Source organism: Vulpes lagopus, chromosome 6 (assembly GCF_018345385.1).
Source record: "Vulpes lagopus strain Blue_001 chromosome 6, ASM1834538v1, whole genome shotgun sequence".
In the NCBI taxonomy this organism is placed as follows: domain Eukaryota; kingdom Metazoa; phylum Chordata; class Mammalia; order Carnivora; family Canidae; genus Vulpes; species Vulpes lagopus.
Window position 1 is genome coordinate 929,984 of NC_054829.1, and position 19,636 is coordinate 949,619.

At 63.7% G+C, this 19,636-nt stretch overlaps 1 protein-coding gene across 1 annotated transcript in view; it reads left to right on the forward strand.

The window, feature by feature from the left end:
- AHNAK2 (AHNAK nucleoprotein 2) overlaps positions 1 to 18,709 on the forward strand; it is a 30,739-nt gene extending 12,030 nt beyond the window's left edge. The window contains exons 2-9 of the mRNA XM_041759082.1: positions 2,709 to 2,767; positions 2,880 to 2,978; positions 3,548 to 3,652; positions 4,359 to 4,500; positions 4,804 to 4,988; positions 5,142 to 9,923; positions 10,932 to 11,405; positions 11,458 to 18,709. Of these exons, the coding sequence (XP_041615016.1) occupies positions 2,709 to 2,767; positions 2,880 to 2,978; positions 3,548 to 3,652; positions 4,359 to 4,500; positions 4,804 to 4,988; positions 5,142 to 9,923; positions 10,932 to 11,405; positions 11,458 to 18,321 (12,710 nt within the window). The 3' untranslated portion in view covers positions 18,322 to 18,709. The remainder of the gene's footprint in view (positions 1 to 2,708; positions 2,768 to 2,879; positions 2,979 to 3,547; positions 3,653 to 4,358; positions 4,501 to 4,803; positions 4,989 to 5,141; positions 9,924 to 10,931; positions 11,406 to 11,457) is intronic.
- The last annotated feature ends 927 nt before the right edge of the window (positions 18,710 to 19,636 follow it).

Here is a 19,636-nt window from a genome sequence, read left to right on the forward strand (position 1 = left end):
GGTGTATTTTGTTGTCCGAAGGTGGAGTGGTCTCCTAGCGCCAGTGTGGTCTCACCGGATCACAGGTGGTTCACCTGTTGTTACGTGTCCTGTTTTGTACCCAGAGGAGGACTAGGATCTCCTGTCCAAATTGTGGATTTAAGTGTCCTGTCAGGGTTGCCAGTTTTCTCTTCTGTGTTTATACCCTCTGTTATTAGGTGTATACAGACATCAAGTTCATTGGTTTTTTTTTTTTGAAGAATTATTCCCTTTTTAAAAAGATTTATTTTTTTATTTGAGAGCGAGAGCGTGAGTAGTGGGAAGGGGCGGAGGGAGAGGGAGAGAGAAACCGAAGCAGACTGTGCTCAACGCGGAACCTGAGATTGTGACCGGAGCCGAAACCAAGAGTCAGACGCTTAACCGACTGAGCCCCCCGGGGCCCCTCTACTTTCATTGTTATGACATGTGAGGATAGTAAGTGCATCGTGTATGTTTTTCTTTCCTTTCACTTTTTAGCCGATCTAAAGCTTCACATTTATAACCCAGTGCTTGTAAATAGCATATGGATAGGTCTTGCTTTTTTTTTTTAATAAATAAGATTTTTTTAAATTTATTCATAAGACACACATCGAGAGAGAGGCAGAGACACAAGCAGAGGGAGAAGCAGGCTCCACGCAGGGAGCCCGACGTGGGTCTCGATCCGGGGACCCCGGGATCCCGCCCCGGGCTGAAGGCAGGCGCTAAACCGCTGAGCCACCCAAGCGTCCCAGGTCTTGCTATTTTAAATCTCTTCTGACAATCTCTACCTTTTGGTTAGAATTATTAAGTCCCTTTATAGTTAATGTGATTGTCCGTGTGGTTGGTTGAAATCCCACCGTCTTGCTAATGGCTTCCTATTTTATCCTTGCTCCGTTCCCCCTTCTTCCTTACTATATTTTGGGATTGACTAAATACATTTACGCATATATAACTACGCAGTAATATATATTATACATATACCCACACACTCATTGTAGGTATTTATAGATAACGTAGTTTTAGGATTCCATCTCATTTCCACTTCTGGCATATTAGCGACGCGTCTTCGGTAATGCCTCCGTTGTGGCTCATATGGTGTATTCTGTCCCCGTCGCTGTGCACTGGCCTCGTGTATAACGTGAGAACCTTAGAACTCACCAGGAACTGCCATTCCCCATCCCCATCCTTCAAGCTACAGTTGTCATTTGCTTCACGTCTACATGTGGTCAATTTCACATTTTGTCGTTTTCATTTTGTGCGATTATATTTTTCTTTTAAGATTTTTAAATTTTATTTATTCATGACAGACACAGAGAGAGAGAGAGAGAGACAGAGAGACAGAGAGAGAGACAGAGACACAGGCAGAGGGAGAAGCAGGCTCCATGCAGGGAACCCGACGGGGGACTCGATCCCGGGCCTCCAGGATCACGCCCCGAGCTGAAGGCGGCGCTAAACCGCTGGGCCACCGGGGCTGCCCAGATTATGTTTTTCTTTCGCGGCGCAGTGGAGGGATCACTTACAAGCCATAAACCCTCCCCCCAGTTGTGAATGTACAATTCAATCGTTTTTAGTAACTTTATGGAGTTGTGCGACCATCACCACGATCCGTTCTGGGACGTTTCCGCCCCAGACTCTCGTGAGCCTGTTTACGGTCCACGCCTGTGTCCACGCATAGCCCTAGTAATGTTGACTTCCTTCTGGCAAAGTACAGAAATTTCAATCCAGCGTGTGCGCTGTCCCCCGCCCCCTCCCGTGGTGGCCACATATGGACCGCATCTGTATATGCTGCGATTCCCACGAGACGGCCCGGGGTGAGCGCCTCTCGTCTGGGGAGTGGACAGACTGGCCTGTGCACTAACCCCGCCTGCCGGTCTGGGGAGTTGAGGCTGTTGCCGTGCTCACGTGGCTCCTCTGCCCCAGCTCACGTGGCCTGCAAAGCCTAGACTAGTCACTGTCTGGGCTTCTAGAGAAAAGTTGCCCAACCCCTGCTTCCTACAACCTCGTGCCTGTTTTTTTTTTTTTTTTTTTAAGATTTTAATTATTTATTCATGAGACACACAGAGAGGCAGAGACACAGGCAGAGGGAGAAGCAGGCTCCCTGGACGGGGGACTCGATCCCGGGACCTGGGATCACGCCCTGGGCTGAAGGCAGATGCTCAACCGCTGAGCCACCCGGGCGTCCCGTCGACTCCAGAATATCCATGTAGCCTGTTACAGCTTCTCTTCCTCGATGACAACCTCCCTTCCCTGAGCGGTGGTATTTTCCACCTACAGCAGTTGCCGTGAAGTGTGCGCAGCCCCCCTCCGTGGGCATTCAGAGAGCTCCCGGGAGTTCTGTTCCCGGGTATGCATCACAGGCTCTTGGCGTGTCCTGTAACTTTTGGTTGAGTGCTGGACACTGTGGGTGAGATACCGCAGCCGCCGCGGACTCTGGCCGCCCCAGGGCTGTCATCGTTGTTACCCTGGGTTTGTTAGCGACCTCCTTGGCCTCCATCTGTGAAGTCCACTTTGTGCGGGCTCACTGCCATCTGGCCTCACGTCACAACCTCCCCACCCCTGCATGTGCTCTCAGACCCAGGGTCCAGGATGGGGCAACACGGGCACAAACACAGTGCACGGCCTCGCCCGGGCCCCGTCCCCTGTCCCCCCGGGGTCCACCATCTGGTCTCCCCACCTGCAAGGCTCCACTGACTCAGCCTCTCTCTTTGCAGTGTCTGGCCGGCAGCTGCAGCCCGAGGAGCCAGATGCAGAAACGGAAGAGGACCAGTCTGTAAGCGAGGCCCCGGGAGCATGCACGCCCTCGCCACTCAGCCCCCAGCCTCTCCTGGGCCCTGGGCAGAGCCCAGGTGGCTGAGGGTTACCTGGTTTTTGTCTCCCACCAGGTGACGGAAGGACCCGTGGACGAGATCATTCGGCCACGCCCACAGGGGTCCTCACCTGTGTATGAATACGCCGCTGAGGGTGCCAGCTTTGGACTCCCGGTAAGGCTGCTGGACAGGGACCCCCAGGCTGAGGGACAGGCAGCTGGGGCCATGGGCAGCCACGCCTCCTTCATCACCCCCCCATTTGTGCAGCCACGCTGCCCTGCCTGCTGCCCACTGGGCCACAGTTATACCCCTCCCGCCATCCTCTCTGACCCCTCCGTCCCCCAGGACCCCTCCGATCAGCGGGCCAAGACGCAGCTGAGGTAGTGCACGCGTGTGGGAGAGAGGCTCGGTGCTCTGGATGTGTGCGAACACACGTGTCTCTGGAGACGAGGCCCGGGGGGGGGGGGGGCGGGCATGGGAGCAGGTGAATTTACTAAAGGACTTGTTCTTGCCGTGTTTCCTTCTTACCCTGCCCATAAAACCCCAGTTCCTATGGGGTTTCCCTGGGCGTGGGTGCGGGGCCCAAGGCTGGGCCCTGCAGGAAGCAGCAGGACCGAGAGTCACTGAGCCCCCTTCCCATGAGACCAGCGCCCTGTGCACACAGCACTGCTCTGGGGCCTCCTGGCCTCCCGAGTCCTTCCCTGGGCTGGGCAGGGGGTGACCTCTGGCATCTGTGGCCGCAGGACACACCGAGCAGGCGGGCTTCCTCGGGCTCTGGAGGACGGAGATCCTGGTGGAAGCGAGACTCAGGGGACTCACGGACGTTCTCCAGGATGAGTCGTAGGCAGGTAGGTGAGGCAGTGCCTGAGGGTCAGGGAGCTGGGGTCTCTGCAGGGGCCCCTGGAACCCAGACCCCCGGCTGGGCAGACCCAGGCACACAGACCTCAGTGTTCTCGGCTCTACAATGGGCAAAGTGCTGCCCGCTTCCTACACAAAGCATGGAAGGTGCTAGATTCTGGGGCCTCCCGGTGAGGAGGGTGCCCTGCCCCGAGGCAGCCTGTGTTGTCATCGGTGGCTCCCTCAGTTCTAAAGCTCTGCTGGACCCAAAGCGCCTGGGGTCAGGCTGGTCGCACCGTCTGCTGCGTCACACTTGCACTCGTGACCCTTGCACTCGTGACCCTCCTGTGTTTGAACACCAGCCTCCTTGCGTGCCGTTGACGCTCGGAGTGCGTGTGAAGAATGAGCAAGCCTTTGGCCGCTGAAGGCCCCCTGTTTGCTCACCGAGCCTGCTGGGCCCGGACTCGGCTCCCTAGTGCTGGCAGGAGGGGTGCCGCTCCCAAGGGACGTGGCCGGCAGCTGGCTCTCCTCCAGCGTGTGGACGCAGCAGCCTGGGCCCTGGCTGGGGGCTCCCACTCATGCCCTGTGTCCCCCGGATAATGGGCAGGACTCTGGGGTCCCCATGCTCATGGGAGGTAGGGCCCCACACCGATGCCCACGATGGCATAGGAAGAAGCTCACGATGGCCCTGACCTGCTTCTGCTCCGGTCCACGCAGGAGGCAACAGAGGTGACGCTGCAGACCGAAGTGGAAGCTGGGGCCAGCGGCTACAGCGTCACAGGTGGCGGGGACCAGGGCATTTTTGTTAAGCAAGTGCTGAAGGACTCCTCAGCTGCCAAGCTCTTCAGCCTAAGAGAAGGTGTGCTGACCACCCCCACCCTGGGGGCCCCGACAGGATGGGAGGGACCTGGGGGGAAATGGGCCATACCTATACCTCGGGGTGCCCCCGTTGACGCTGCCCAGGCATGTCCAGGCAGTGGCCACCGGCCGTGCAGGGCTTCCTCGCCGGTGCCCCGGGGTGGCCTCCTTCCCAGCAGGGCCCCTGGAGGCCGGGGTGGGCTCCCTGTCAGGGGACCTGTCTCGCGTGCCCCTGGAGTCGCATCTGTCCAGGCCATGGCGGGACTGGGAGCTGACGCCCTGGGCCCACCCTGTCTTTGTCTAGGCGATCAGCTGCTCAGCGCGACCATATTCTTTGACAACATTAAATATGAAGACGCTCTCAAAATTCTTCAGTACTCAGAGCCCTACAAGGTTCAGTTCCAAATCAAACGGAAACATCCTGCCGCAGAGGACGAGGAAGGGGCCTCGAGCGGGGCTCAGCTTGGCCCGGAGGGCAGCGAGGGGCAGGTGAGGCAGCACGGCGTGGAGGCTGGGCGCTGTCGGGCCTCCCCGCCCCCGGGACTGGGGCTGGGGGCGCCACCAAACCGTCCTCTGTGCTCTGAGCCCAGGGCTCAGATGTCTTGTACCAGCAGCGCCAACTTCACTGTCCTTGTGTTTCAGGACAAAGATGTCGCCGATGGGTGCAGAGAGACCCCCCCGCAGACCCTGGAGGGGAGCGGAGACCGGGAGAGACTGCTCGCCAAGCCCAGGGAGGGCAGAGGCAGGCGGCCCCAGAAGGAGAGGCTCTCCTGGCCCAAATTCCAATCAATAACGAGCAAGCGCAGGCCAGGCCCGCGGAGGTCACACAGCTCCTCCGAGGCCTATGGGCGGGGAGGTGCCCCGGACGTGTCCCCCACAAGCACAGACACGGAGGCACAGCCGCCAGCAGAGGAGCAGGAGCAGAAGGCAGGCCCCGACGACCAGCGGAGGAGGAGCTTCCTGAACCTGAGATTCAGGGTGCGCTCAGGGAAGGCTCCCATGCTGGAGGGGCAAGCAGGCACGGCGGGCCAAGGCGGACCACTCGCGGCCGGCACTGTGGAGGAGGCCGGATCCCACGAGGACAGCCAAAAGGCCAGGGAGCCCACCATGGACAGCAGGAGAGAGGACAGGACGGCAGAGGTGCCAGAGGGGCCACTGGCTCTGCCCAGCCACAGAGCCCTGGGGGAAGGGGCCAGCGTGGCATCCAGGCGCCGGAGGAAGACAAAGGAGGCGAAGGACCAGGAAGACGCTGTGTCAGAAGGAAGGCCGGGGCCGGGCTCAGCCCCACGACAAGGTGGGGAAGGGCACGGCATAGAAATTGGGATTGCCAGATCGGCTCTGCAGGGCAAAGGGGACACACAGGGCCGCCAACCAGAATTCCAAATCCAAATCCCCACCACCTTAAAAACACCGCGGTTTAAATTTGCCAAGGAAAGAATACAAGAGACAGAGGAGGCCACAGCAGTGCAGGGACAGGTGCACGGGGAGGCAGGGACCCTGGCAGAGAAGGCCCGCTTCACAGAGGAGGGGCGGCAGGAACCCGAGGCACCTGCACCCAGGAGACCCTCGGTACACCTGCTGGAACGAGAGGCAGGAGCTGAGGGAGCCGAAGCAGCTCACGGGGATGGACACCAGAAGGAAGGGGAAAAGGACAGAGATGGGAAGGAGGACCGGACGACAACGCTCAGGTTCAAAATTCCCACTTTTGGGTGGTCACCCAGGAAGGATGGGAAACCAGCAGGAGAAAAGCCAGAGCTGGAACTGGACGGAAAAGGAAGAAGCACCATTACAGTGTCCACGGTGCACACCGAGGGAAGAGCAACACAGAGAGAAGCTGAAGAGAGAAAACCTGACACCCCAGGGATACACCCAACAGTGGGGGAGGACCTAACATCCGACGGCCAAAGGAAGCCGGCTGACCTGTCCCTGGGAGACAAGGGGGTGGCCGCCAGAGACAGCAAGTTCAAAATGCCAAAGTTCAAGATGCCGTCCTTTGGCGCGTCGACGCCCAGCAAGGATTTGGGAACTTCCGTGGACGTGTCCGTGCCCAAGGTCGGAGTGGAGGCCACCCTGCCCTCCGTGGGAGGGGAGATGCGAGCTCCCGAGGCTGCCGTCCAACTGCCCACTGCCGATGTGGACCTCCCTGGGGGAGAGCTGGAGGTGTCCCTGCCCGAGGGAGAGGTGTCTGTGTCCGGGCTCAAGGGCAAAGCAGAAGGAGTCAAGATCAAGGGACAGCTGCCCAAGGTCCACATGCCCAGCCTCAAGATGCCCAAAGTGGACATCACGGCCCCGCAGGTGGACATCAAGGCGCCGCAGGTGGACATCAAGGCGCCCCAGGTGGACATCAAGGCGCCCAAACTGGACCTGAAGGGCCCCAAGGCCGAGGTGAGCGCCCCCGCCGTGGACGTGTCCCTGCCCAGCGTGGAGGTGGACACCCAGGTGCCCGGCGCCAAGCTGGAGGCTGACCTGTCCCTGGGAGACAAGGGGGTGGCCGCCAGAGACAGCAAGTTCAAAATGCCAAAGTTCAAGATGCCGTCCTTTGGCGCGTCGACGCCAAGCAAGGTCTTGGAGGCGTCCGTGGACGTGTCCGTGCCCAAGATCCAGGCCGAAGTGTCCGTGCCCTCCATGGAGGCCGACGTCAAGACCACTGATGTGACCGTTGAGCTCCCACCTGCCGACCTAGAGCTCACAATCCCCGCGGCCGGCCTGAAGCTCCCTGAGGGCCAAGTGCCCGAGGGGGAGCCCCAGGAGCCCTCGGCCACAGCCGGACTCAAGGGCCACCTGCCCAAGGTACAGATGCCCAGCCTCAGGATGCCCAAAGTGGACATCAAGGCGCCGCAGGTGGACATCAAGGCGCCCAAACTGGACCTGAAGGGCCCCAAGGCCGAGGTGAGCGCCCCCGCTGTGGACGTGTCCCTGCCCAGCGTGGAGGTGGACACCCAGGTGCCCGGCGCCAAGCTGGAGGCCGACCTGTCCCTGGGAGACAAGGGGGTGGCCGCCAGAGACAGCAAGTTCAAAATGCCAAAGTTCAAGATGCCGTCCTTTGGCGCGTCGACGCCCAGCAAGGATTTGGGAACTTCCGTGGACGTGTCCGTGCCCAAGGTCGGAGTGGAGGCCACCCTGCCCTCCGTGGGAGGGGAGATGCGAGCTCCCGAGGCTGCCGTCCAACTGCCCACTGCCGATGTGGACCTCCCTGGGGGAGAGCTGGAGGTGTCCCTGCCCGAGGGAGAGGTGTCTGTGTCCGGGCTCAAGGGCAAAGCAGAAGGAGTCAAGATCAAGGGACAGCTGCCCAAGGTCCACATGCCCAGCCTCAAGATGCCCAAAGTGGACATCACGGCCCCGCAGGTGGACATCAAGGCGCCCCAGGTGGACATCAAGGCGCCCAAACTGGACCTGAAGGGCCCCAAGGCCGAGGTGAGCGCCCCCGCCGTGGACGTGTCCCTGCCCAGCGTGGAGGTGGACACCCAGGTGCCCGGCGCCAAGCTGGAGGCCGACCTGTCCCTGGGAGACAAGGGGGTGGCCGCCAGAGACAGCAAGTTCAAAATGCCAAAGTTCAAGATGCCGTCCTTTGGCGCGTCGACGCCGAGCAAGTCCTTGGAGGCGACCGTGGACGTGTCCGTGCCCAAGATCCAGGCCGAAGTGTCCGTGCCCTCCATGGAGGCCGACGTCAAGACCACTGATGTGACCGTTGAGCTCCCACCTGCCGACCTAGAGCTCACAATCCCCGCGGCCGGCCTGAAGCTCCCTGAGGGCCAAGTGCCCGAGGGGGAGCCCCAGGAGCCCTCGGCCGCAGCCGGACTCAAGGGCCACCTGCCCAAGGTACAGATGCCCAGCCTCAAGATGCCCAAAGTGGACATCAAGGCGCCGCAGGTGGACATCAAGGCGCCCAAACTGGACCTGAAGGGCCCCAAGTCCGAGTTGAGCGCCCCCGACGTGGAAGTGTCCCTGCCCAGCGTGGAGGTGGACACCCAGGTGCCCGGCGCCAAGCTGGAGGCCGACCTGTCCCTGGGAGACAAGGGGGTGGCCGCCAGAGACAGCAAGTTCAAAATGCCAAAGTTCAAGATGCCGTCCTTTGGCGCGTCGACGCCCAGCAAGGATTTGGGAACTTCCGTGGACGTGTCCGTGCCCAAGGTCGGAGTGGAGGCCACCCTGCCCTCCGTGGGAGGGGAGATGCGAGCTCCCGAGGCTGCCGTCCAACTGCCCACTGCCGATGTGGACCTCCCTGGGGGAGAGCTGGAGGTGTCCCTGCCCGAGGAAGAAGTGTCTGTGTCCGGGCTCAAGGGCAAAGCAGAAGGAGTCAAGATCAAGGGACAGCTGCCCAAGGTCCACATGCCCAGCCTCAAGATGCCCAAAGTGGACATCACGGCCCCGCAGGTGGACATCAAGGCGCCCCAGGTGGACATCAAGGCGCCCAAACTGGACCTGAAGGGCCCCAAGGCCGAGGTGAGCACCCCCGACGTGGAAGTGTCCCTGCCCAGCGTGGAGGTGGACACCCAGGTGCCCGGCGCCAAGCTGGAGGCCGACCTGTCCCTGGGAGACAAGGGGGTGGCCGCCAGAGACAGCAAGTTCAAAATGCCAAAGTTCAAGATGCCGTCCTTTGGCGCGTCGACGCCGAGCAAGTCCTTGGAGGCGACCGTGGACGTGTCCGTGCCCAAGATCCAGGCCGAAGTGTCCGTGCCCTCCATGGAGGCCGACGTCAAGACCACTGATGTGACCGTTGAGCTCCCACCTGCCGACCTAGAGCTCACAATCCCCGCGGCCGGCCTGAAGCTCCCTGAGGGCCAAGTGCCCGAGGGGGAGCCCCAGGAGCCCTCGGCCGCAGCCGGACTCAAGGGCCACCTGCCCAAGGTACAGATGCCCAGCCTCAAGATGCCCAAAGTGGACATCAAGGCGCCGCAGGTGGACATCAAGGCGCCCAAACTGGACCTGAAGGGCCCCAAGGCCGAGGTGAGCGCCCCCGACGTGGAAGTGTCCCTGCCCAGCGTGGAGGTGGACACCCAGGTGCCCGGCGCCAAGCTGGAGGCCGACCTGTCCCTGGGAGACAAGGGGGTGGCCGCCAGAGACAGCAAGTTCAAAATGCCAAAGTTCAAGATGCCGTCCTTTGGCGCGTCGACGCCCAGCAAGGATTTGGGAACTTCCGTGGACGTGTCCGTGCCCAAGGTCGGAGTGGAGGCCACCCTGCCCTCCGTGGGAGGGGAGATGCGAGCTCCCGAGGCTGCCGTCCAACTGCCCACTGCCGATGTGGACCTCCCTGGGGGAGAGCTGGAGGTGTCCCTGCCTGAGGAAGAAGTGTCTGTGTCCGGGCTCAAGGGCAAAGCAGAAGGAGTCAAGATCAAGGGACAGCTGCCCAAGGTCCACATGCCCAGCCTCAAGATGCCCAAAGTGGACATCACGGCCCCGCAGGTGGACATCAAGGCGCCGCAGGTGGACATCAAGGCGCCCAAAGTGGACCTGAAGGGCCCCAAGGCCGAGGTGAGCGCCCCCGACATGGAAGTGTCCCTGCCCAGCGTGGAGGTGGACACCCAGGTGCCCGGCGCCAAGCTGGAGGCCGACCTGTCCCTGGGAGACAAGGGGGTGGCCGCCAGAGACAGCAAGTTCAAAATGCCAAAGTTCAAGATGCCGTCCTTTGGCGCGTCGACGCCGAGCAAGTCCTTGGAGGCGTCCGTGGACGTGTCCGTGCCCAAGATCCAGGCCGAAGTGTCCGTGCCCTCCATAGAGGCTGACGTCAAGACCACTGATGTGACCGTTGAGCTCCCACCTGCCGACCTAGAGCTCACAATCCCCGCGGCCGGCCTGAAGCTCCCTGAGGGCCAAGTGCCCGAGGGGGAGCCCCAGGAGCCCTCGGCCCCAGCCGGACTCAAGGGCCACCTGCCCAAGGTACAGATGCCCAGCCTCAAGATGCCCAAAGTGGACATCAAGGCACCGCAGGTGGACATCAAGGCGCCCAAACTGGACCTGAAGGGCCCCAAGGCCGAGGTGAGCGCCCCCGCTGTGGACGTGTCCCTGCCCAGCGTGGAGGTGGACACCCAGGTGCCCGGCGCCAAGCTGGAGGCCGACCTGTCCCTGGGAGACAAGGGGGTGGCCGCCAGAGACAGCAAGTTCAAAATGCCAAAGTTCAAGATGCCGTCCTTTGGCGCGTCGACGCCCAGCAAGGATTTGGGAACTTCCGTGGACGTGTCCGTGCCCAAGGTCGGAGTGGAGGCCACCCTGCCCTCCGTGGGAGGGGAGATGCGAGCTCCCGAGGCTGCCGTCCAACTGCCCACTGCCGATGTGGACCTCCCTGGGGGAGAGCTGGAGGTGTCCCTGCCCGAGGGAGAGGTGTCTGTGTCCGGGCTCAAGGGCAAAGCAGAAGGAGTCAAGATCAAGGGACAGCTGCCCAAGGTCCACATGCCCAGCCTCAAGATGCCCAAAGTGGACATCACGGCCCCGCAGGTGGACATCAAGGCGCCCCAGGTGGACATCAAGGCGCCCAAACTGGACCTGAAGGGCCCCAAGGCCGAGGTGAGCGCCCCCGCCGTGGACGTGTCCCTGCCCAGCGTGGAGGTGGACACCCAGGTGCCCGGCGCCAAGCTGGAGGCCGACCTGTCCCTGGGAGACAAGGGGGTGGCCGCCAGAGACAGCAAGTTCAAAATGCCAAAGTTCAAGATGCCGTCCTTTGGCGCGTCGACGCCGAGCAAGTCCTTGGAGGCGACCGTGGACGTGTCCGTGCCCAAGATCCAGGCCGAAGTGTCCGTGCCCTCCATGGAGGCCGACGTCAAGACCACTGATGTGACCGTTGAGCTCCCACCTGCCGACCTAGAGCTCACAATCCCCGCGGCCGGCCTGAAGCTCCCTGAGGGCCAAGTGCCCGAGGGGGAGCCCCAGGAGCCCTCGGCCGCAGCCGGACTCAAGGGCCACCTGCCCAAGGTACAGATGCCCAGCCTCAAGATGCCCAAAGGTGGACATCAAGGCGCCGCAGGTGGACATCAAGGCGCCCAAACTGGGCCTGAAGGGCCCCAAGGCCGAGGTGAGCGCCCCCGACGTGGAAGTGTCCCTGCCCAGCGTGGAGGTGGACACCCAGGTGCCCGGCGCCAAGCTGGAGGCCGACCTGTCCCTGGGAGACAAGGGGGTGGCCGCCAGAGACAGCAAGTTCAAAATGCCAAAGTTCAAGATGCCGTCCTTTGGCGCGTCGACGCCCAGCAAGGATTTGGGAACTTCCGTGGACGTGTCCGTGCCCAAGGTCGGAGTGGAGGCCACCCTGCCCTCCGTGGGAGGGGAGATGCGAGCTCCCGAGGCTGCCGTCCAACTGCCCACTGCCGATGTGGACCTCCCTGGGGGAGAGCTGGAGGTGTCCCTGCCCGAGGAAGAAGTGTCTGTGTCCGGGCTCAAGGGCAAAGCAGAAGGAGTCAAGATCAAGGGACAGCTGCCCAAGGTCCACATGCCCAGCCTCAAGATGCCCAAAGTGGACATCACGGCCCCGCAGGTGGACATCAAGGCGCCCCAGGTGGACATCAAGGCGCCCAAACTGGACCTGAAGGGCCCCAAGGCCGAGGTGAGCGCCCCCGACGTGGACGTGTCCCTGCCCAGCGTGGAGGTGGACACCCAGGTGCCCGGCGCCAAGCTGGAGGCCGACCTGTCCCTGGGAGACAAGGGGGTGGCCGCCAGAGACAGCAAGTTCAAAATGCCAAAGTTCAAGATGCCGTCCTTTGGCGCGTCGACGCCCAGCAAGTCCTTGGAGGCGACCGTGGACGTGTCCGTGCCCAAGATCCAGGCCGAAGTGTCCGTGCCCTCCATGGAGGCCGACGTCAAGACCACTGATGTGACCGTTGAGCTCCCACCTGCCGACCTAGAGCTCACAATCCCCGCGGCCGGCCTGAAGCTCCCTGAGGGCCAAGTGCCCGAGGGGGAGCCCCAGGAGCCCTCGGCCGCAGCCGGACTCAAGGGCCACCTGCCCAAGGTACAGATGCCCAGCCTCAAGATGCCCAAAGTGGACATCAAGGCGCCGCAGGTGGACATCAAGGCGCCCAAACTGGACCTGAAGGGACCCAAGGCCGAGGTGAGCGCCCCCGACGTGGAAGTGTCCCTGCCCAGCGTGGAGGTGGACACCCAGGTGCCCGGCGCCAAGCTGGAGGCCGACCTGTCCCTGGGAGACAAGGGGGTGGCCGCCAGAGACAGCAAGTTCAAAATGCCAAAGTTCAAGATGCCGTCCTTTGGCGCGTCGATGCCCAGCAAGGATTTGGGAACTTCCGTGGACGTGTCCGTGCCCAAGGTCGGAGTGGAGGCCACCCTGCCCTCCGTGGGAGGGGAGATGCGAGCTCCCGAGGCTGCCGTCCAACTGCCCACTGCCGATGTGGACCTCCCTGGGGGAGAGCTGGAGGTGTCCCTGCCCGAGGGAGAGGTGTCTGTGTCCGGGCTCAAGGGCAAAGCAGAAGGAGTCAAGATCAAGGGACAGCTGCCCAAGGTCCACATGCCCAGCCTCAAGATGCCCAAAGTGGACATCACGGCCCCGCAGGTGGACATCAAGGCGCCCCAGGTGGACATCAAGGCGCCCCAGGTGGACATCAAGGCGCCCAAACTGGACCTGAAGGGCCCCAAGGCCGAGGTGAGCGCCCCCGCTGTGGACGTGTCCCTGCCCAGCGTGGAGGTGGACACCCAGGTGCCCGGCGCCAAGCTGGAGGCCGACCTGTCCCTGGGAGACAAGGGGGTGGCCGCCAGAGACAGCAAGTTCAAAATGCCAAAGTTCAAGATGCCGTCCTTTGGCGCGTCGACGCCCAGCAAGGATTTGGGAACTTCCGTGGACGTGTCCGTGCCCAAGGTCGGAGTGGAGGCCACCCTGCCCTCCGTGGGAGGGGAGATGCGAGCTCCCGAGGCTGCCGTCCAACTGCCCACTGCCGATGTGGACCTCCCTGGGGGAGAGCTGGAGGTGTCCCTGCCCGAGGGAGAGGTGTCTGTGTCCGGGCTCAAGGGCAAAGCAGAAGGAGTCAAGATCAAGGGACAGCTGCCCAAGGTCCACATGCCCAGCCTCAAGATGCCCAAAGTGGACATCACGGCCCCGCAGGTGGACATCAAGGCGCCCCAGGTGGACATCAAGGCGCCCAAACTGGACCTGAAGGGCCCCAAAGCCGAGGTGAGCGCCCCCGCCGTGGACGTGTCCCTGCCCATCGTGGAGGTGGACACCCAGGTGCCCGGCGCCAAGCTGGAGGCCGACCTGTCCCTGGGAGACAAGGGGGTGGCCGCCAGAGACAGCAAGTTCAAAATGCCAAAGTTCAAGATGCCGTCCTTTGGCTCGTCGACGCCGAGCAAGTCCTTGGAGGCGACCGTGGACGTGTCCGTGCCCAAGATCCAGGCCGAAGTGTCCGTGCCCTCCATGGAGGCCGACGTCAAGACCACTGATGTGACCGTTGAGCTCCCACCTGCCGACCTAGAGCTCAGAATCCCCGTGGCCGGCCTGAAGCTCCCTGAGGGCCAAGTGCCCGAGGGGGAGCCCCAGGAGCCCTCGGCCGCAGCCGGACTCAAGGGCCACCTGCCCAAGGTACAGATGCCCAGCCTCAGGATGCCCAAAGTGGACATCAAGGCGCCGCAGGTGGACATCAAGGCGCCCAAACTGGACCTGAAGGGCCCCAAGGCCGAGGTGAGCGCCCCCGACGTGGAAGTGTCCCTGCCCAGCGTGGAGGTGGACACCCAGGTGCCCGGCGCCAAGCTGGAGGCCGACCTGTCCCTGGGAGACAAGGGGGTGGCCGCCAGAGACAGCAAGTTCAAAATGCCAAAGTTCAAGATGCCGTCCTTTGGCGCGTCGACGCCCAGCAAGTCCTTGGAGGCGTCCGTGGACGTGTCCGTGCCCAAGATCCAGGCCGAAGTGTCCGTGCCCTCCATAGAGGCTGACGTCAAGACCACTGATGTGACCGTTGAGCTCCCACCTGCCGACCTAGAGCTCACAATCCCCGCGGCCGGCCTGAAGCTCCCTGAGGGCCAAGTGCCCGAGGGGGAGCCCCAGGAGCCCTCGGCCGCAGCCGGACTCAAGGGCCACCTGCCCAAGGTACAGATGCCCAGCCTCAAGATGCCCAAAGTGGACATCAAGGCACCGCAGGTGGACATCAAGGCGCCCAAACTGGACCTGAAGGGCCCCAAGGCCGAGGTGAGCGCCCCCGACGTGGAAGTGTCCCTGCCCAGCGTGGAGGTGGACACCCAGGTGCCCGGCGCCAAGCTGGAGGCCGACCTGTCCCTGGGAGACAAGGGGGTGGCCGCCAGGGACAGCAAGTTCAAAATGCCAAAGTTCAAGATGCCGTCCTTTGGCGCGTCGACGCCCAGCAAGGATTTGGGAACTTCCGTGGACGTGTCCGTGCCCAAGGTCGGAGTGGAGGCCACCCTGCCCTCCGTGGGAGGGGAGATGCGAGCTCCCGAGGCTGCCGTCCAACTGCCCACTGCCGATGTGGACCTCCCTGGGGGAGAGCTGGAGGTGTCCCTGCCCGAGGGAGAGGTGTCTGTGTCCGGGCTCAAGGGCAAAGCAGAAGGAGTCAAGATCAAGGGACAGCTGCCCAAGGTCCACATGCCCAGCCTCAAGATGCCCAAAGTGGACATCACGGCCCCGCAGGTGGACATCAAGGCGCCCCAGGGGGACATCAAGGCGCCCAAACTGGACCTGAAGGGCCCCAAAGCCGAGGTGAGCGCCCTCGACGTGGACGTGTCCCTGCCCAGCGTGGAGGTGGACACCCAGGTGCCCGGCGCCAAGCTGGAGGCCGACCTGACCCTGGGAGACAAGGGAATCTCCTTCAGTCATCGTGATCAGCACAGTTTCCACGTGGAAAGTGATATTTCTTCGTCCTTTGGAAAAAGTGATGAAAAAAGTAAAAGTAAAAAATCTCTTTTTAAAATGCCCAAAGTCTTCTCTCCAACTGGTAAAACAGCTAAATGCTCCGTAACCTCTTCCAGGGAATCTGAGGTCGAGTCCTCGAGCCCTACTCCTTGTGATGGTGTCACTCTTACAAAGTTCCAGGTCACTGTCCCCAGAGGCCCCATCTCCCCCGAGCTGCCTTGTGAAACCCCGTCTGTGTCCCAAGCGGCATCTGAGCCTCCCAGCGCGGCCGGTGATGTTGACCTCACCTCCAGTGAGAGCCTTCTCCTGTCCCAGTCTGAAGGTCCCACGGCCCCAGTGGACACTGCACTTGCTGAATCTTTAGGCCGGGTAACGTTCCCAAAGTTTCATCGACCGAAGTTCCGGGTGTCACTCCCCAAATCGGACCCTGGAGGAGTGGAGCCTGGAGGTGCAGAGTTTGCGTCCCCCACGTCTCCTTCCCTCCCTGTGCAGGGGCCGGACTCCTCCTCCACGGAAGCCACGGCGTTCCCAATGCCAGGCAGCCAACTGCCACCTGCAGTTGTCTCTGCCACCACCGCGGGCACCTCAGCAGAGCCCCTCGTGGAAGCCCCAGGTGACAGTACAGAGCGCAAGGGGAGAGGCAGTCCCGTAAAAGCACCAAGGCTGAAGCTCCCCTCTTTCAGCTGGTCCCCAAAGAAGGGGGCAGAGTCCAAAGCGGACCCTGGCGTCAGCGTGGTTATAGATGCAGGTGCTCTGGGTGCCCCGCATGGGGTTCGTGTTCCAGCCACAGAAGCGCATGGGGATGTGGCTCTTGGGAAGGAGGAAGAGGCGGGAGGGGTGAGAACGCATGCCCTGGTCCTGCAGACGGTCGCCCCTCCTGGAGTGAAGGCTTCCACGGGAGGGGCCGGCCTGCTCCCGGGAGACCCTGACCGGGCCCACTCGGCCAGCGGGGAGGGTGGAATTGGGGGTGCTGGCGCCGCTGCGGGTCCCCCAGATGGGGCGGACGTGAACCTCCACCTGCCACCGGCCCATGTTCCCAGTTCTGACCTCAGACCCGGCGATGCCACAGTGGAGGGGAGCCTGTCGACGGGAGACCTTCCTGTTTCCAAACGCGGCCTGTCTTTCAGAGGCAGCGCCAAGGAAGCCGGGCTCGGGGACAGCTCAACAAGCCAGCTTTGTGGGGAGGGGACGGCCCCCTCAGCAGAAGACCCCGTTCTGCTCTCCCCGACGGTGGGGAGCCCGGAGCGGGCCGCGGCCGCGGGAGGGGCACCGGCGGGGTCCAGGGAGAGCTGGTTTAGGATGCCCTCGCTCCGCCTGCCCGGCTTCAGACGCCCCTCCAAGGAGAGAGCCGGGTCTGCGGGGCCGGGGGCCCAGAGCCCCACATCTGCTGCCAGCGCTCCAGGGGAAGGAGAGGCACTGGCTGCAGGGCAGGGTCAGGACGTCCGTGTGCCCGGGTCAGAGGTGGACGCCCCTAAGTCCCCGCAGCCCCTGGAGGCTGGTGCAGACGGGGCGGCTGCTGGCAGCCCGGCTCCCTCCTACTCGGATGTTCTACAGAGGCACCTGGACCTTCCCGCCCCTGCGGCAGGGGTATTGGCCTCCGAGGCCAGGGTCCGGCCCGGTGCAGGCTCCCTGCCCCTCCAGGTGCACGGGGCACCCGCAGAGCCCTGCGCCCCTCGGGGAGATGCAGGCCGGCCCCCTGTTCCTGGGCCAGCGGGCCAGGGCCCGGTCAGGGGGGCGGGCGGTGCCGAGGAGCCGCCTTCCCAGCCGGAGGGCCCCCTCAGACTGAGGGCTTCCAGCACCGATCTGCTGTCCCAGGTCTCCGTGGTCAACGTGGGTCAAGTCTGGGAAGACTCTGTGCTGAGCGTGCAGTTCCCCACCTTAACCGTGCCGAGGTTCAGCTTCCCGGCCCCCGGCTCGGAGGCTGATGTTTTCGTGCCCAGCCTCAGAGAGCTGCCCTGCCCGCAGAGCGGGCCTGACACGGCCCTGCACGAGCAAGGCCCTGGTGTGCGGGCCGCCGGCATCCCGACAGCCGCCGAGGCCCGAGGCCCCTCGGAGGCCGCCCCCATCTGCAAGGTCCGGGTGCACATCCAGGGCGCGGAGGCCGAGAGCCGCCAGGTCACCGTGCACAGCACAGTGACGGCCGTGTACACTGAGCTCTCAGGGCCCGAGGCTTTTCCCACCCAGATCGTGCGGGAGTCAGAGGTCCCCGTGTCTGAGACCCAAACACCCTCTTATGGGTTCTCCTTGCTGAAGGGGAGGGTCCCAGAGGCCCCGGCTCGGGCGCGGGTGCACGTGGTGACCGCCGACTCCGGGCCGAGGGGGCGCCTTCCGGAGGCCCCTGAACCAGTGGTCCCGGGAGCTGACCCCGTCTCTGGAGACCTCCAGCCCGACACCGGAGAGCCGTTTGAAATCATCTCCACCAGTGTAGACCTGTCGGGACCCCCAGAGTGCTCATCCGACCTTCACTCTGGCCTCGGCCCCGCTGACAGCTGCTCAGACGAGGAGCCTGCGGAAATTCTGGAATTCCCGTCTGAGGAGGGCCAGGAGGCGGCCGCCGGCCTGGGAGGGGAGGGCAGGGCTCCCAGAGCAAGGCCGGAAGGTAAACGGGCCTCGGGTCTGTTCCGATTCTGGCTCCCGAGCGTCGGCTTCTCTTCCTCCGTGGCCGAGGCGAGCCCCGATGCCCTCGCGGAAGCCCCGAGCGCGGCCCCGGTGCAGACCCAGCCCGCGGCGCGGCCACCTCCCTCCCAGGAGAAGGGGGGCTGGTTCCGATTCCCCAAGTTGGGGTTCTCCTCCTCCCCTGCCAAGAAAAGCAAAAGTGCAGAAGAAGGGGCGAGTCCGACCGAGCAAACTCCCCAAGACGAGGCGGGTACCTTCTACGACGCCCGAGAAAGCTTCTCCCCCGAAGAGCGGGGCGCCGGGGAGCGGGCCCCGGGGAGCATGGTGGCCTCGGCGGCGAGAACCGAGCTCATCCTGCTGGAGCCCGACGGGGCTGCCCGCCAGCCGTCCGCGCCCAGGCCCGCCAGCAAGTGAGCACCGGCCGGCGGAGTCCTCCGGGGAGGCCCTGCCGCTCGCAGTCCCGACCCCGCGTCCACCCCGCTCCTGGAGTAGGCCCCACGCCAGCCGCCGGACCCCTCCCACGTGGGGCCGGGGGGCGGGGGCCGTGCCGGCTGCTGGGGTGCTGTCTCCATTACCCACGCTTCCAGAGACCCACCCCTGCAGAGCCCCTCGACGGAGGCTTGCTAACGTCCGCGGGTGTAGACGTCGGGTTGCTAAAGTCTGGCGCATCCCAGTGCCCGTGCAGCCCCGCGTGTGGCCCCCAAGCCCCCACCCCCCCGCAGTGTACACGTTGCAGCCAGGCTGCGGGCGGAGCCTCCTCGGCTGTCCCCTGGACGGGCAATAAAGGACAAGATGCATCCCACCACACCGACTGCGAGGTCTTTTGTTCCGGGTCGGAACACCCCTGCTTGTGCTCCCCCCGAACTCGTCTCTACGGGCTGCCCTAGAAGAGCAGGGCTGCTGCACGGCCCCGGGACCTCGTGGTGGGCCGGGCGGGTAGTGGGCACACTGTGGGCACAGCCGAGAGAGCCTGCCGTGAGCCGGGGCCGGGGCAGGGTGCTGGCAGCGGGCTGGGACAGGGCTTGGAGCCGCCCAGGCACCTGCCCCGCAGAGGCAGGATCGGAATCCGCGTGGAGCCCGGGTTCTGGCCCGTCTGCTGGATCAGAAGCCTGTCTCTGCGGCCCTGGCCTCTCTCGGCCCCTGGCTTCTGACCAAAGCTTCGGAGCCCACCTACCCTGCAGGAGCCCCCTACACTGGTGCTCAGGGCTGACCCAGGACACTTGGGTCCTGCTGTCCCACACCCTGGGGTGCCCCTCCCTGTCCCCCTGTTCTCTCTGCCCCCGGGTGAGCCGACGGGCTGCAGCCGGCCCCTTACACAGGATGCAGTCAGCATCCTCGCTGGTGAAGAAGGTCCCCGAGCTCAGCCTGCTTCCCTGCCCAGACCTGCGAGGGTCCCGGGACGGTGCCAGCGATGCACGCAGCCCTGCAAGGTGTCCACGGCCTCCCGGGCCCATCTGTGCGTGAGCGGCACTGGCCCAAGCCAAGGCCCGGGGGCCGCCATGGCCGCTGTCCATGTCCCACGCGGGAGCCCCGTAGGAGCAGATACGCGCAGACCCACCCTGCTCTCCAGGGCTGCCTGTGGGGTTGGCGCTCTGGTCCTGGCCTCACAGCCGCCTTGTCCCGGGCGGGTCAGCCCCGAGCTCGCAGGGCTCCGGGCTCCCGGCCACGCTGCGACGACAGGTGCAGAGGCCACCCAGCAGCCCAGGGGCCATCACACCTCAGCGGCAGC